Source organism: Gopherus evgoodei, chromosome 8 (genome assembly GCF_007399415.2).
Source record: "Gopherus evgoodei ecotype Sinaloan lineage chromosome 8, rGopEvg1_v1.p, whole genome shotgun sequence".
Lineage (NCBI taxonomy): Eukaryota > Metazoa > Chordata > Testudines > Testudinidae > Gopherus > Gopherus evgoodei.
In genome coordinates, this window is record NC_044329.1 from 113,764,362 (window position 1) to 113,779,386 (window position 15,025).

At 47.3% G+C, this 15,025-nt stretch overlaps 1 protein-coding gene across 4 annotated transcripts in view; it reads right to left on the reverse strand.

The window, feature by feature from the left end:
* CFAP57 (cilia and flagella associated protein 57) overlaps window positions 1-15,025 on the reverse strand; it is a 162,776-nt gene that overhangs the window by 27,847 nt on the left and 119,904 nt on the right. For 3 of the 4 annotated variants that reach the window (XM_030571661.1, XM_030571662.1, XM_030571664.1), the window contains 4 exons: window positions 13,321-13,511; window positions 5,771-5,944; window positions 2,822-2,980; window positions 1,935-2,078 (listed from right to left, as the gene is read on the reverse strand). In XM_030571661.1, coding sequence (XP_030427521.1) covers window positions 1,935-2,078; window positions 2,822-2,980; window positions 5,771-5,944; window positions 13,321-13,511 — 668 coding nt within the window. The remainder of the gene's footprint in view (window positions 1-1,934; window positions 2,079-2,821; window positions 2,981-5,770; window positions 5,945-13,320; window positions 13,512-15,025) is intronic. The other variant, XM_030571663.1, reaches the window with a different exon arrangement.

Sequence of the window (15,025 nt, forward strand, 5' to 3'; positions counted from 1 at the left end):
AGGGAGGCCAGAGCCCTGTTGGGAGGCCAGAGCCCCACTGGGCTCCCCTCCATTTTCCCCACTAGCTCCAAACTGAAAGTCCCTCCAGCCCTCTCACTCAGCCTCCCCATGGCTCCTCCCCCACTCTTTGTCCAGTGTCCCGGGTAGGGGTGTCACCTGGCCTCCAACCCCCTTCCCGGGTTCTTATGTTACATTCCCAGGTATCCTCCCTCAAGGAAAGTCTCCCATCCCCAATGCAGACAGTCCCAGCCAAGCTCTGCTGCAACCTTCCCAGGTCAATACTCCCCACTCAGAATTCAAAGAACACATTAAGAACAGTTCCACTTCGTCACACACACAAAAGCCACCTGTGAAACAGATCATCCTCAACTCTGAAGGATCACAGACAATGATAACAGAATGGCCAGAGCCTGTAGTGGCTCTCTCCTTGTTTCCTCAACTAATGGGTCCAGTACATGAGGATCTGGTATAATGAACAAGTCTGCTGCTGAAAGAGGATGTCTGGAATCTTTACTGCATGCTGGAGCAGGTCTAAGATTTTTTCTGGAGACACCTGTCTTTTCAGCACCAACAGGATTTACTGCAAGAGCTTCCTGAAGCAGAATGGCCTTCAGTTTGTTCTGACTCTCCCTTTTCGTCCTTCTTGTAAAAGCACTATATCTAGAACACCTAGAGAGTGTCACTCTCCAAGACAAGTCAGGCACCAAGTGTGTTGATCTGATGACAGATATGGCACTAGGCATGAGGCATGCTGTCTGAACCCTGATCTCTTTGCTTTTAGATCCACTGTCTCTCTTGGTTTTAAAGATAATTTAAAAGTAATCTAACATTGAAAACTTTAATAATAAAACCACAAACGTACACTAAAATATCTACAGTAAAGTGATTTAAACTATTAGCTAACCACACTATATAAAAGGGGCCTGGGGTTCTTTCTGCAGCTGTTCCTTATCTGTCGCAGCTGGTGGTGGGAAGGAATTGAGATGGTTGCAGTGCCATGCCATTCACTGTAGCTAACCCCCTAGAATGTTCAGGAACAGATGTGGGAGGGGTGCATGAGAGCACCAACCAGCATATGAATTAATTCCACCATCTGAATTGCATGAATCTGCTGCATCCCAATCATGGAAATAGGCAGAAGCCATAGATCATTGAATCATAGATTATTAGGGTTGGAAGGGACCTCAAGAGATCATCCAGCCCAACCCCCTGCTCAAAGCAGGACCAATCCCCAAATGGCCCCCTCAAGGATTGAACTCACAACCCTGGGTTTAGCAGGCCAATGCTCAAACAACTGAGCTATCCTGCCCCCATCTGAAGAACTATATAGACCTAAGGTCTCCAAAGGCTTCAAAAGTTTAGGTGACTTCCTAAATGTCTAGGTGACTTCCTAAATGTCTTAGTTCTAACCAAAACTTTAAAAAATCCCTCAACATCTGAGGACTGGAGACTAGTTTCTGCAGTGAGAGTGATGGTTTGGAAAGAAAACAATGGGATTAACAGTCTGATGTAAGTGGAAGTCAAACATTCATTCACATAAAATCTTGAATGAAGAATTCCCATAGGTTACTATTATACAATTTGATGTCTTATTAAGAAAATGAGTTGCACCCTCCTATGCAGAGTTTGCCATTAACCATTGTTTGAAACAGGACCCCACACTAGTTGGGTCTGATCCACTGGGGCAATTCCCATGTAAAAGAAGGTCACCTCAAGGACTTGGTATAAAGGAGAAGGGATGGCCAATGTGCAGAAGTCATTTTATTGGTAATAAAGAAATCAAGTTTGGATTAAGAGTGAGTCAATACTTTATGCTCATTAAAGAAGGCAAATCAAAGGACAAATGTGGGGCAGTGTCCTAGTATATTTGCCCTATCATCCCTTTGAAAAGAGGGAGAGCTGGATGGCAGGGGTCAGAAGATTGCACTGCTCACCTCCTGGATCTGCTCCTTCATTGCTTTGATATCATTCTCACGGGGTTCTATTTGCTTCTTCAGCTCCTTTATTTTATAATCCAGTACAAACTTGAACTTTTCCAGCTCCTGGTTTTTCTTTTTTAGGTCATAAATCCGCTTCTCCTGGGACAAGCAAACATGTACAAGTCTGAGTCTTTGCAGAGAGCACTAAGCAGGAGGCCAGTGAGAATCAGACACAGACCTCTCAACCAGATCCCTGGAATGATGTCTGGATGTTGGGGGAAAAAAAGACATTATAGCCACAGTTCCTCAGAGAAATGGAAATGGAAATTGAGACTTTAAATCACAAATCTCACAGAGAGGGACAAGGAACAAGCGGGAGGGCATGACAATACAGATATCAGTTACAAAACCCAAGGAAGGGGTAAGTAGCTCAAAATCCTGAGCTACAGATCCCCAAGGAAAGATCTGATGGGAGGGAAGAAACAGAGTATGTCTACTAGCAACTAGACACCCTTGGCTGGTCCATGTTAGCCGACTCAGGCTCACAGGGGTGGGGTGTGAGGGTCCCAGAGCTCAGGCTCCATCTTGAGTCCAGAAGTCTACCCAGCAATGAAACAGTCCCACAGCCTTGAAAGCCTGAGTCAGTTGGCACAGGCCAGCTGCTTTCTTTGCTATGTAGACATACCCCGCAGAGTCCTCAACTCTAGGTTGTGAGCTCTTCTTCAAGGCAGGGATTGTGTTCTTGTTCAAGTTTCTTCAGAGCTTAGCACAATGGGACCCAGATACGAATTAGAGTCTTTGAGTGCTACAACAATACAAAGAATTGTAATATCAATAGCAGTGTTTGAGTGAGGGGAGGGTGACAAAACTCAGCTACTCAGATTGTCATAGCTCTGCCTCACCTTGTCTTGGATAGTCTCATCTCTTTCTTGAATCTCTCTCTTCAGTCCCAGAACATCCTTCTCTAATGACTTAATGACACCTTGCAGCTTCTGCTGTTCCATTCTCATTGTCTCAATGTCATTGCTGCGCTCTTCAATCTCCTTCTGTAGGCTATTGAACTAGAGACACACAAATACTAACTTTCCCCAACTGCCATTCAATTTAACCATCCTACTTTGGCTGATTTCTTGTAGGCAATGTGGCAGAAGTGAGTTATGAGAAGGGATCTGAAGGATGAGAGTAATGAATTTAATAATGAGTTCAGGAAGGGCATTTCATGTGATGAGTCAGCATGGAAGAAAGCAAAGAGGGAAAACAAGTAACAAGAAGAGCCTTGAAGGTCAGAAGAAGCTTTGATTGGATACAATAGAGAAGAGAGAAGCCAGGAGCAATAGGCAAGGAAGACAATGATCTCAATAGATGCATTGTGTATGGATTGGAAGGGGGCAAGGTGGATGTCAGGGAAGCTAGATAGGAGAAGATGTCAGTAAACAAGATGGGATGGTGACTCTGCATAAGAGTTTTAGTGGCATGAACAGGCAGAAAAGGTTAGGTGTGAGAAATGTTATGGAGAAGATGGCAGCAAGATTTGGATGCACAGAGTTGAGACAGAGGGAAGAGTTAAAGACAACTTCAAGGTTACGGGTAGACATACTTGGGCTAGCATTAATTTAGCTAATGCAGCTAAAAATAGAAGTGACAACACAACAGCATGGATCCCAGCATGAACTAGAAATGCAAGTACATATCCAGGGTTCTGGGTCAGCTTGTACAGTCTGAACTGAAGCCCATGCCACCGTACCTTGCTATTCGTAGCCACACTAACTAGACTAAAGCTGGGTATGAATACCCAAACTGCAATCACATCTCTCACTGCAGTATAGACAGGGCTGGTGCAACCATTTAGCGACGTGCTAGGATTGGGGGGGCAGTATTTTCTTCGGCAGCGACCGTGGCGGTCAGATCTTCAGCCGCCCCGGTCGCCACTGGCATTTAGGCGGAGAAAGCTGGGGCAGGGGAGCATGGGGAGGGACGCCTGCAGCAAGTGGGGGGGGGAAGCACACAGGGGAACTCCCTGCCCCAGCTCACTCCTGTCCCACCTTCTCCCCGAGCATGCCGTGGCCTCTTTACTTCTCCCACCTCCCAGGCTTGCGGCGCCTAAGCTGATTGGTGCTGCAAGCCTGGGAGGTGGGAGAAGTGAAGCAGTGATGGCGTGCTCGGAGCAGAGGAGGAGCAGGAGTGAGCTGGGGCTGGGGAGGGTGCCTCAGGGTGAAGGGTGGGGAACTGCTGCAGGGAGGGTGCCTCAGGGTGGAGGGGAGGAGCTGCTGCGGTGAGGGGGGTACCTCAGGGCGGGGGCTCAGGGATGGGGGAGGATGCAAGGTGGAAGTTTCGCCGGCCCTGAGTATAGAAATACTCTAACTGGACAGAGTCTTGCTAATTGCACATTGGTGCTTCTTGGCAAAGTTCTGAAAACAGGAGAGGCTACTGAGCCATCTGCAGACTCAGGAAGACCACATCATGCTCTGCTTATCTTCAGATCTTCACAAGAGCAAAAGCTATTTCTTTTCTCTTTTTTATGAATGCTTAAATTCTAAATTTAGAAAACACAGAAAATTCAACTCAGATACATAAATTATACTCAGTGAAGGTGCAGTCACAAAGCACTGCAGATCTCCTGGGAAACTGTGGTGAAGGCTTTATGGAGCAGTGTGTGTGCTTTTATGGAGGAATATGAATGAAGAGAGTGGGTCATTAGAAGTATAAGAAAAGGAGACTGTTCTGTGGCTAGATTGCGATATGGAAGGAAGCACAGATGGGAAGAAGAGTAGATACTAAAGGTATGCTTGGATTCAAATGCAGGCTCTCTCCAAGCACAGAATCAGTGACCACAAACGACAGGTGGAATTTGTGACATACAAAGCACAGTCTAAACCCTGAGAGAAGCGACTGTGCAGCTAACGTGACAGAAGAGACAGAGATAGAGACATTTTCTACTTCAATATCCCAAATACAAATAAAGATATTTCCTCATATTACTGGGAACTGGAGAGTAATGTGAAAAAACTACCTAACCTTGGGAGAAAGGAAAGATGGCAGAGTTGGCTCCATGCTGTGTAGCAACCTGCCACTATATCAGGAATGGTAATCAGGACAGTACTGACAAATGGATGAAAGGGATCAAACCTCAAATACAGTACATAATCTTATCCTTCTTGAGTTGTACCTGCCCCTGAGAGAGATCTGAGAGAGTATGAATTTTCCTTACACTTTGGCAACAATTGTATAGCTTGTCATTCTAATACAGTCATATTTACTTGAAAATTGTTAAGTGTCATGATGATGACAAACAGAATCTTCTACAAATATATGAAGAGTATAAACACCAAGGAAGGAAAGGAATTGTTTACTACAAAGGGGTGAAAATTAAGGGAAATGGGATAAAACTAGGCACAAATGTTGGTGTTAATTACCAGGAATACTTTCCTGAGTAAGATAAATATCAAATCATAGCAAAGTCTCCTGAGAAGCATGAGAAAGTTTAATTGCAAGAGATGGGACTATCTATTATTGTTGTTAATTATTTATATAGTGCCCCAAATTGTACTAGATATCAGTAAACTTAGTAGAAGGAAAAGCTCTGCATTGCCCCTGTGGCAGGGGGAACCTATAACTTCTCTTCTCCCTTTAATCTAGTCACTGTTACACCAGAACATAGGTTCTTTTTTTGCTCAGAATACTGTAAGATTCCCAAGCTATATTATAGGAAGGAGCAGTTGCCCTTTCATGCCTCAGTAAAATGCTATGCATGTCTAGATATAGACTAGTACTCTCATTAAACACATTCTACACTCAACTCAGCCTTAGTATTCCAGGTGCCAAATCAGATCCCCTTAGAGAACTGAAGTTACCTTTTTCCTCATGATTCCTGTCTCTCCTTTCAGCCGCAGGTTTGATTCTCTCTCTTCCCGAAGTCGTCTCTCATACTTGATTTTGATTTCCTGGATTTCCCGATCTTCATCTTCTTCAATCTGTTTCTTAGTTTCTTCAAACTCTCGAAGCTGCTGCCTGGCATCATCCTGTGCCTGGAATCAGGAAAAGAAAATTGGAGACAGAGGTGGGAGGGTAAGGATCTTTAGAATAACTATCAGACTTTGTATTTTGTTCAGTTTCTCCTCAGAGGTGCCTGGGGAATAGTACCAGTGGGTCCATAAAATCTGTGGAAGCTACTGGCAATGGGGAAGAAGAGTTAACTACTTACTTATCTGCAATTATCATTTTCTTCTGAGCATATATATACTTTAATGGATCTCTGATCTTTGACTGCACTAACACTATTTAAACATATTTCAGTTCCAAGATAATTAAATTTCTTTCAAAAAATTGTTAACAGACTGTCACAGGGTGGTGGGCCCCTGAAAATTAAATAGGTCCAGCTTCTCTGTGCCACAAGAGGTGCTCCTAGTTTGACCAGTTAGGAGGGCAGGGAAGTTCCTGGATCTATACAATAACAGGGAAAGTCTGAGAGAGCAGAGAGACCCAGTGAGTCAGGACTGCAAGGGTCAATCAGGAAGAATACAAGTGAGAGCTGCCTGGTCAGTCAGTCAGTCTGGGCATATGAGAGCTGCCGGAACCCAGAAGAAGTTTTCTGGAGGAAGGCTGAAGGCAGACAGAGCAAGTGGGATTTGCTGGCTGACCTCCCCAAGCCAGAGACTCACAGACCAGACAGCTGAAGGCAGGAGGAGCAGCAGAAGGAGGTGTCTGCTGGCTCCAAGCCAGAAAGCCTGAGTTGAGGGTCAGAGAGAGCTGAAGACAAGAGAACAGTGGAGGGTGAGTAGGGAGAGGGCCCAAAACATAAGGCCTTATATCAGAGTCCTGATGTGAGGCCTGAGGCTAGGGCTAAAGCAGTTAAAACTTTGCTGATATAAAGCAAAGTTAAGTTGTGAGCAAAAGGCCCTGGCTCTTTTGGCAAGTATAGGGCTGATATTACAAAACATATATTCCTAAGCATTGCTAGGCACAAAGCACTAACGCAAGCACATTCCAGACAGGTGATACCAGAACACCCTGATACCAAACACATTCCCCAAAGATAATAGGAACACACTAACCCATTTAAAGAATAAGAGGGTAAGGGCGGTGCAGTTGGGGCCGGAAGGGCCTGCGCTGAGTCACTGGCGCGTGCATGCCTAACAAGCGCATAATGACCCTGTTGTCTTTTAGGCTCTGCAGCCTAGGGTCAGTTTTATCTGAGAACAGCCCTTGGCCCTCAAAGGGAAGATCCTGAATAGTGTGTTGGAGCTCCGGGGGGAGGCTGGAGACCTGCAGCCACGACATACGCTGCATAGTCACGTCAGAGGCCAGAGTCCTGGCAGCTAAGTCCGTGGCATCCAGGGAAGCCTGGAGGGAAGTTCTTGCCACCTTCTTTCCTTCATCGAGGATCGCCGAGAACTCCTATCGTGCGTCCTACGGAAGCACCTCCTTAAATTTGTCCGCTGTCGCCCAGGTGTTATAACTATAGCAGCTAAGGAGGGCTTGCTGATTGGACACGCGGAGTTGGAGTGCCCTTGCGGAATAGACTTTGCACCCTAGCAAGTCCATGCATCTCGTGTCCTTTGATTTAGGGGCTAGAGCCTGCAGGCCATGGCGCTCCCTCTCGTTAACCGACTGAACAACGAGGGAACAAGGAGGAGGGTGGACATAGAGATATTCATAGCCCTTGGAGGGCACCATGTATTTATGCTCTACAGCTCGCGCAGCAGGTGGGACAGAGGCCGGGGACTGCCAGATCGTAGTGGCATTGGCCTGTATGGTCCTAATGAAGGGAAGAGCCACTCTAGTGGGGGCATCTGATGACAAAATGTCTACCACTGGGTCCTGTACCTCCGGGACCTCCTCGGCCTGCAAGGTCATATTTTGTGCAACACGCCTGAGGAGGTCTTGGTGGGCCATGAGGTCGATTGGTGGAGGGCCAACAGACGAGGTTCCAGCTACAGCCTCGTCAGGGGAGGATGAAGAGGAGAGACCTGGAACAAGCGGGTCTGATGAGGGCTCCTCCTGGTGGATGGTCTCTGTCTCCCTGGGGAGCTGGGAGTCCTGAGGCTGGGTCAACCCTTCCTCCATAGGAGGAGGAGGAGGGCGGGTGATCGTGGCTTCCGGCCCCCGGTGTTCTGAGGTGGCCGAGCGCGATGGACCTGGGTGAGAGCATTGGGCCTGATGGTACGCCCAAGGCGTCCAGAAACCCCACTGTTGTGGCCCATGATCTTGAGGCTGAGGCTCATGGAATAATGCAGCAGGCTTGTTGGTGTCTGGGGCGTATGCACTATCCGCCTGAGAAGACATGGACGGATGTCGGAACGGCCAGGGAGGAGCCAAGCGAGCCTGGTATGAGTCCTTCGCTCTTGTCGCTGGAGATCTCCTCGGTGCCGGGGATCGGTACCAGGAATTATATCGGTGCCAAGAACGAGACCGAGACCTGCAACCAACGCGGTGCTGGGAGGTCGACCTGGATCTCGACGGTCTGCGGCGGGACCGGCTGCGAGAGTCTTGGTGACGGGAGCGGTGCCTAGAACCGAAGCAGTACCGAGAGTACCGGGCAGGATGAGAAGTGGATCTGTGCCGCGAGTACGACCGGTACCGCCTAAGTGAGCAGTGCCAGGACTGTGAGCGGCGTCTAGACCGGGACCGTCTATGAGACGGTGAGCGGTGCCGGGACCTGGATCGAGATCGGTGCTGGCTTGCCGATTCCAGTGAAGCAGGTCTCATGGCGGCTGGCTTGCCTCTGGAATGTAGTACCCGCACTGGCTGTGCCGGGGGTTGAGGCAGGGTAGACTCAGTCATCGCTATAAGGTCCCTGGCTGAGGAGAATGTCTCTGGTGTGGAAGGGACCGTAAGCTTAACCACAGGCCTCAGTGGGGAGCTCTCAAGGACCGGACTCGACAGCCCTCTCGGGACCAGAGTCGATGGTACCACAGTCGTCGGTGCCACAGCAGGAGTAGGTGCCGGGTGGTCCGAACGAGGGTGAGTCTGCGTCGAAGGCGTGGAGGAAGCGGAGGGCCTCCGATTAGGTCCCTGTGCCGGAGAAGGTCGGTGCCAAGGTGTCTTGGCAGAGCCGGCGCGGTCCGGTGCAGGAGGAGCGCTGTCAGCGCTCGGTGCCGAGGACGGCGGGTTCAGGGCTGCCTCCATAAGGAGAGTCTTCAAGCGAAAGTCCCTTTCCTTTTTTGCCCAGGGCTTAAAAGCCTTACAAATGCGGCACTTATCTGAGATGTGCGATTCCCCGAGGCACTTTAGGCAAGAGTCGTGGGGATCGCTCGTGGGCATTGGCTTTTTACAGGCCGAGCACGGTTTGAACCCCGGTGAACCGGGCATGGGCCCCGGCACCAGGTGCGGGGAAGGGCTAATGCCCAAGCCCCGCTAAACTATGTACACTAACTATCTAATAACTATAAAACTAATTACACTATAGACTAAGTCAACTATGTACAACAAGATATCGAATGAACAAGGAGAAGCTAGGGAAGTGGAGGACAGCTAAGCCGCGCTCGACTGTTCCAATGACCGACATGAGTGGTAAGAAGGAACTGAGAAGTGGTCGGGTCAGCAGGGGTATATATCCGGCGCCATGGCGGCGCCACTCCAGGGGGCGACCCTGCCGACCCACCGGGGTTGCTAGGTTAAAAATCTTCCGATGGGCGTGCACGCAGGGCGCGCACACCTAACTGGAATGGATATGAGCAATCACTTGAAGAAGAATGGAAAGTCCTGCCATTCACTGAGCTGGTCCATTGTCACGGGCATGCATGTGTTAGTGTACCTGTAACCATTGAGCCCGGGCATTAGCACCATGCCTTGTTGGCAATAAACCTGACCAAGTTCCTTCACTGAAAATCGAGTCTGTGGATTTATTGGGTGGTATGCTCAAGGTTTGCTGTGCCAGCTGTCTGCGCAGAGCTGGGACAGCACAGAGGGAGAACACACACGCAGCCGAACATCTGATGACAGAGAGGCTTACCTACTTATGTCTGCATACTGGAGAGAAGGACCTAGGGGGACAGTGAGAGTGCCATAGTGCGTAAGAGATGCTCCCCTGGTAAAGATGACCTCTCTGTAAAGCTATGGGGAGTTAGGGAGTTCCCACTGGGAAGAGTAGGGTTGTGCTCCAGCTAGAAGGGCAGGGGAGGCTGTCCCACAAAGGGACAATAAAGGACTGACAAAGAGTCTGGAAGTGACAGCTGGAGAACTGAGGGCAGACTTTTAGCATTTTAGCAGCGTAGGGACAGACACTACCTACTGGGTTCAGGGATCTAGAACTTTGAAATGTAGGAGTTCCCACCAAGCCCATGTACACAGGTCTGAGTGTGGGGATCTATTAAGGTGGGTGTGGCATTATGCCCCATATTCTTCATAGTAATATTAATATAATAGTAATATGATATGAGTATGGCTTAATTATAATGTATTTTGTGCAAGACAAGGCATGTGAGATATCACTGAAAAGGTTATAATTTACTAGATCTGATTATCCTATTTGTATGTATGTATCATTTTTGTATCTGAACTTAGGAATATCGACTGTGTATCTGTATTACAAATATTTTACACTTGGGAAATGCCCACTAGGCAGAATGCAGTCTGTCTAGATGGCTGGCTGGGAAGGGCCATTAGAGAAAATAACAGGCCTTAGAAGAAGTTTCTCTCTCACCACTGAGCCTTTCTGAGGACGCTACAAACAGTGTCTTAGTCTTGGCTGCTGTGACACTACAAGGTCATGTGACCAGGATCAACTGATACTGGACTACATCTTGGAATGCCGGTGTTTTTCCACTGACCGGGTGTGGGAACCAAGCTGGAGACAAAGGGTTCCTGCCATATGCAAAAATTATTTAAGGCAGGGGAGTGACATCATTGAGTTAGTCACTGACTCCCCGCCCAAAGGAGACTATTGGAAACCCCCGAGGAACAAGGACTGAACTGGAGGGAAGTGCTGGACCCAGGCTGGAGAGGTTTCTAGCCTTGGAGAGGCTGGGGTTTTTAAGCTGCAAGGGCAGCTGGCCCCTTAAGAATCTCTGCAACCAGCTTAAATAATCATTTAGGGTAAGAATTTTCTACTCATATCTAATCTCTTAGTATATTAAGCTTAGATTCTGTTTTTGTTTATTTGCTAGGTGTCACGGAGCCACCGGGCCAATGCTCTGGAAGTACTCCATATGAAGCCAGTCAGGACTCTGGGAGAGACTCCTCTCTCTGAGCATAGGATCGCCAGGGCAAGAAGCTTACACAGCTTCAATCTTCCTGGGTCAGACTTCAGAGAATTCGGCATCTCCTTCCACACCATGCGCTTCCCGCAGCGAGTTCGCTCCTAGGGAAGCCAGAGGGCCCTGTACCCCAACTCCATAGTCAGATGTAACTCTCAGCCAGAGTAAAATGGAAGGTTTATTAGTCAACAGGATCACAGTGTAGAACAGAACTTGTTAGCACAGAAATCAGTGACTTTCAGCCAAATCCATCACGGGGAGTCCTGGGCAAGACGACCTGAAATCTACCTCTTCCAGTCCCCCAAACAGACTGCCCATCTTCCAGTGACCTGACCTCAGACACCCTCACTGCTCCTCCTCCTTCCTTTGTCTTATTTCCCAAGCCAAGAGTCACCTGGTTGTCACCTGGTTGCATTCCCCTGCTGGGTCTCAGGTTACGAAAGGCACCGGTCATAGCATACATGCAGACAGCTGGAGCAGCCTCACCTGCCCCAGAGGTCTCAGCCAAAGTCACACACCCCTATTCCCACCTCCGAGGTATTGGTGCAGCATCCAGGGAAACTGACGTGCATCTGATGAAGTGGGTATTCACCCACGAAAGCTCATACTCCAAAACGTCTGTTAGTCTATACGGTGCCATGGGATTCTTTGCTGCTTTTACAGATCCAGACTAACACGGCTACCCCTCTGATACTTGAGTCACACATTATACATGCAAAAAAGTAAAACTCACATAGGCTCAACAGTAAGACTCACATACAACATAACAAGGAAAAATCCTCACTTTGTCACACTAGGTAATCTGCTTTGATCTGTTTGCTATCCCTTGTAATCACGTAACATCTATCTTTTGTAGTTAATAAAATTTGTTTTTGCTTTATCACAAACCAGCATGTGGGAGTTATAACTTGGGGTAAAAAGCTGTTGTATATTTCCTCTCCACATTGAGGGAGAGGGCGATTTCATGTGCTTACACTGTACAGTTCTCTGTACAGCACAAGATGGTATAATTTTAGGTTTACCCTTCAGAGGGGGTTATGCACTTGTGTATCTGGGCAGTTCCTTTGCTGAAGCCTTTCCAGTCAGAGGAGATCACAACGGCTGTATGTTTCTGCAGCTAGGTGTGTCCCTACCTCTATGTGTGCTGGTGGAGGTGCAGACTGGAGCCTGGGAGAGGGCTTGGCAGGCTGGTCACAGCAGTACAGAATAAAGGGAACCAAGGCTGGTGGATCAGGTGGGCTCAGTGGTACCCCAGTTCCAGGTGGCACCCTGGGGGGAACCCATCATAGTGAGTATCTTGAGAATGGGAGACTCTAGGTAAATAACTCCCCCTATAACCATGTTGAACAGTTCCCAAGACAAGCAATGAAGTGGGGACTTCTCAGAAGCACGAAAAACAAGTAATCTTGACACACAAGTAGAAAGGTCAAGAGAGGGGAAAGAATAAAATTGGAGAAAGTCCAGAAAAGAGCAACAAAAATTGTTAAAGTTCTAGAAAACATGGCGTATGAGGGAAGACTGAAAAAACTGGGTTTGTTTAGTCTGGAGAACAGAAGATTGAAGGGGAACATGATAACAGTTTTCAAGTACCTAAAAAGGTTGTTACAAAGAGAATCGAGAAAAATTGTTCTTGTTAACCTCTGAGGATAGGACAAGAAGCAATGGGCTTAAATTGCAGCAAGGGTGGTTTAGGTTAGACATTAGGAAAAACTTCCTAACTGGTAGGGTGGTTAAGCACTGGAATAAATTGCCTAGCAAGGCTGTGGGATCTCTATCATTGGAGGTTTTTAAAAGCGGGTTAGACAAATACCTGTCAGGGATGGCCTAGATAATACTTAGTCCTGCCATGAGTGCAAGGGATTGGACTAGATGACCTCTCGAGGTGCCTTCCAGTCCTACGATTATATGAATAAGAGTCATACAGACAGATAGAGATCCTAAGGCACATCCTTCCAAATGGATGGAGAGGCAGGAAGAGAAATATCACAGGCAGACAACTACCTTAGAATGGTACTTACTGAAGGCATATGCCCCAGCTAACTCAGAAGAGCAATAAGGAAGCCCCTGCTTCCCGTGCACTCATTTCCCCGCAATCTGGGACAGGGCCCTATGTGCAGAAGGCACACCTCCCTTGGCTTTGGAATACATGTTACTACAATTAGAAATAGGATACAGTCAGCAGCCCAAGGCATATGTGTAGTTCATACCTCCTCCAGCAAGGTGGTTTTCTCATGCAGTTTTGCCTCATAATATTCTGTCAGCTCCTCCAGGGCCTGGTTCTTGGTCTCCTCCATATCGTGTAGCTGCTTCTCGTATTCCTCCTGCATCCGCTGGGATTTCACTTGCAGCTCCTGGTATTTTTCATACTCTAACAAAAGTTTCTGGTTGTTGCCAGATTCTGGGAACAAGATGGAAATGATAGAGCTAACGGCAGGAAGATATGTCCTATCCTTCTATGAAAACAATGAGGAGTCCAGTGGCACCTTAAAGACAAACAGATTTATTTGGGCATAAGTTTTCGTGGGTAAAAAACCCACTTCTTCAGATGAATGGGGACGTGGGGGTTTTACACATGAAACTTATGCCCAAATAAATCAGTTAGTCTTCAAAGTGCCACTGGACTCCTCATTGTTTTTGTGGATACAGACTAACACGGTTACCCCTCTGATACTTGGTATCCTTCTATAATTATCACCCCTATTTTTGACACCCTGTTATTTCTGATATTTTCCTGCAACAACGTCTCCTCTGTCTCTTGTCATTGTCTTTATGGCCATAAAGATCTCTGCCTTGGACATCTCTGAGCTTTTTCCTGTCATGTGCCCTGCATCTACTACTTCACTATTAATGACAGCCTCAATGTCCTCATTCATCTTTTCCCACTCCCATCTCTGTGCCTTCTTCCATGCTGATCCCTATGGACAGAATGTCCTCCGCATCACAGCTCACAGGCCACCTCCTCATCCTCATTGAAGTCCTTTCTAAAGATGTATTTTTATTATGATACCCACAAGAAATAAGTTAACATTAAAACAAAAAAGTTATTCTTTGGATTTGCCAGAGTGCCCTGTTTTATGTGTGCCTCTATCTTACATTATGAGCTCTTTGAGCTGGGACTGCCTTATTTTGTGCAAGCATGCTGTCAGAACTTGAGAACACAGCTCATGTTGCTCCCATTCTACTGCTTCAGTGCAGCTGACTAGTTTGGTACTCTGTACATAGGCTCAAACAGAGTGAATGAACAGCAAAGAATCCTGTGGCACCTTATAGACTAACAGATGTTTTGGAGCATGTAATATACGCCATCATATGCCAGCAATGCCCCTCTGCTATTGACATCGGCCAAACTGGACAGTCGCTACGGAAAAGGATAAATGGACACAAATCAGATATTAGGAATGGCAATATACAAAAACCTGTAGGAGAGCACTTCAACCTCCCTGGCCACACTATAGCAGACCTTAAGGTGGCCATCCTGCAGCAAAAAAACTTCAGGACCAGACTTCAAAGAGAAACTGCTGAGCTTCAGTTCATCTGCAAATTTGACACCATCAGCTCAGGATTAAACAAAGACTGTGAATGGCTTGCCAACTACAAAACCAGTTTCTCCTCCCTTGGTTTTCACACCTCAAGTTCTAGAACAGGGCCTCATCCTCCCTGACTGAACTAACCACATTATCTCTAGCTTACTTGCATATATATACCTGCCCCTGGAAATTTCCACTACATGCATCTGATGAAGTGGGTATTCACCCACGAAAGCTCATGCTCCAAAACATCTGTTAGTCTATACGGTGCCACGGGATTCTTTGCTGCTTTTACAGATCCAGACTAACACGGCTACCCCTCTGATATGAGAGTGAATGAAGTACACCCAACAGGAGGGTTCTCCGATTTACTTGATGCAATATA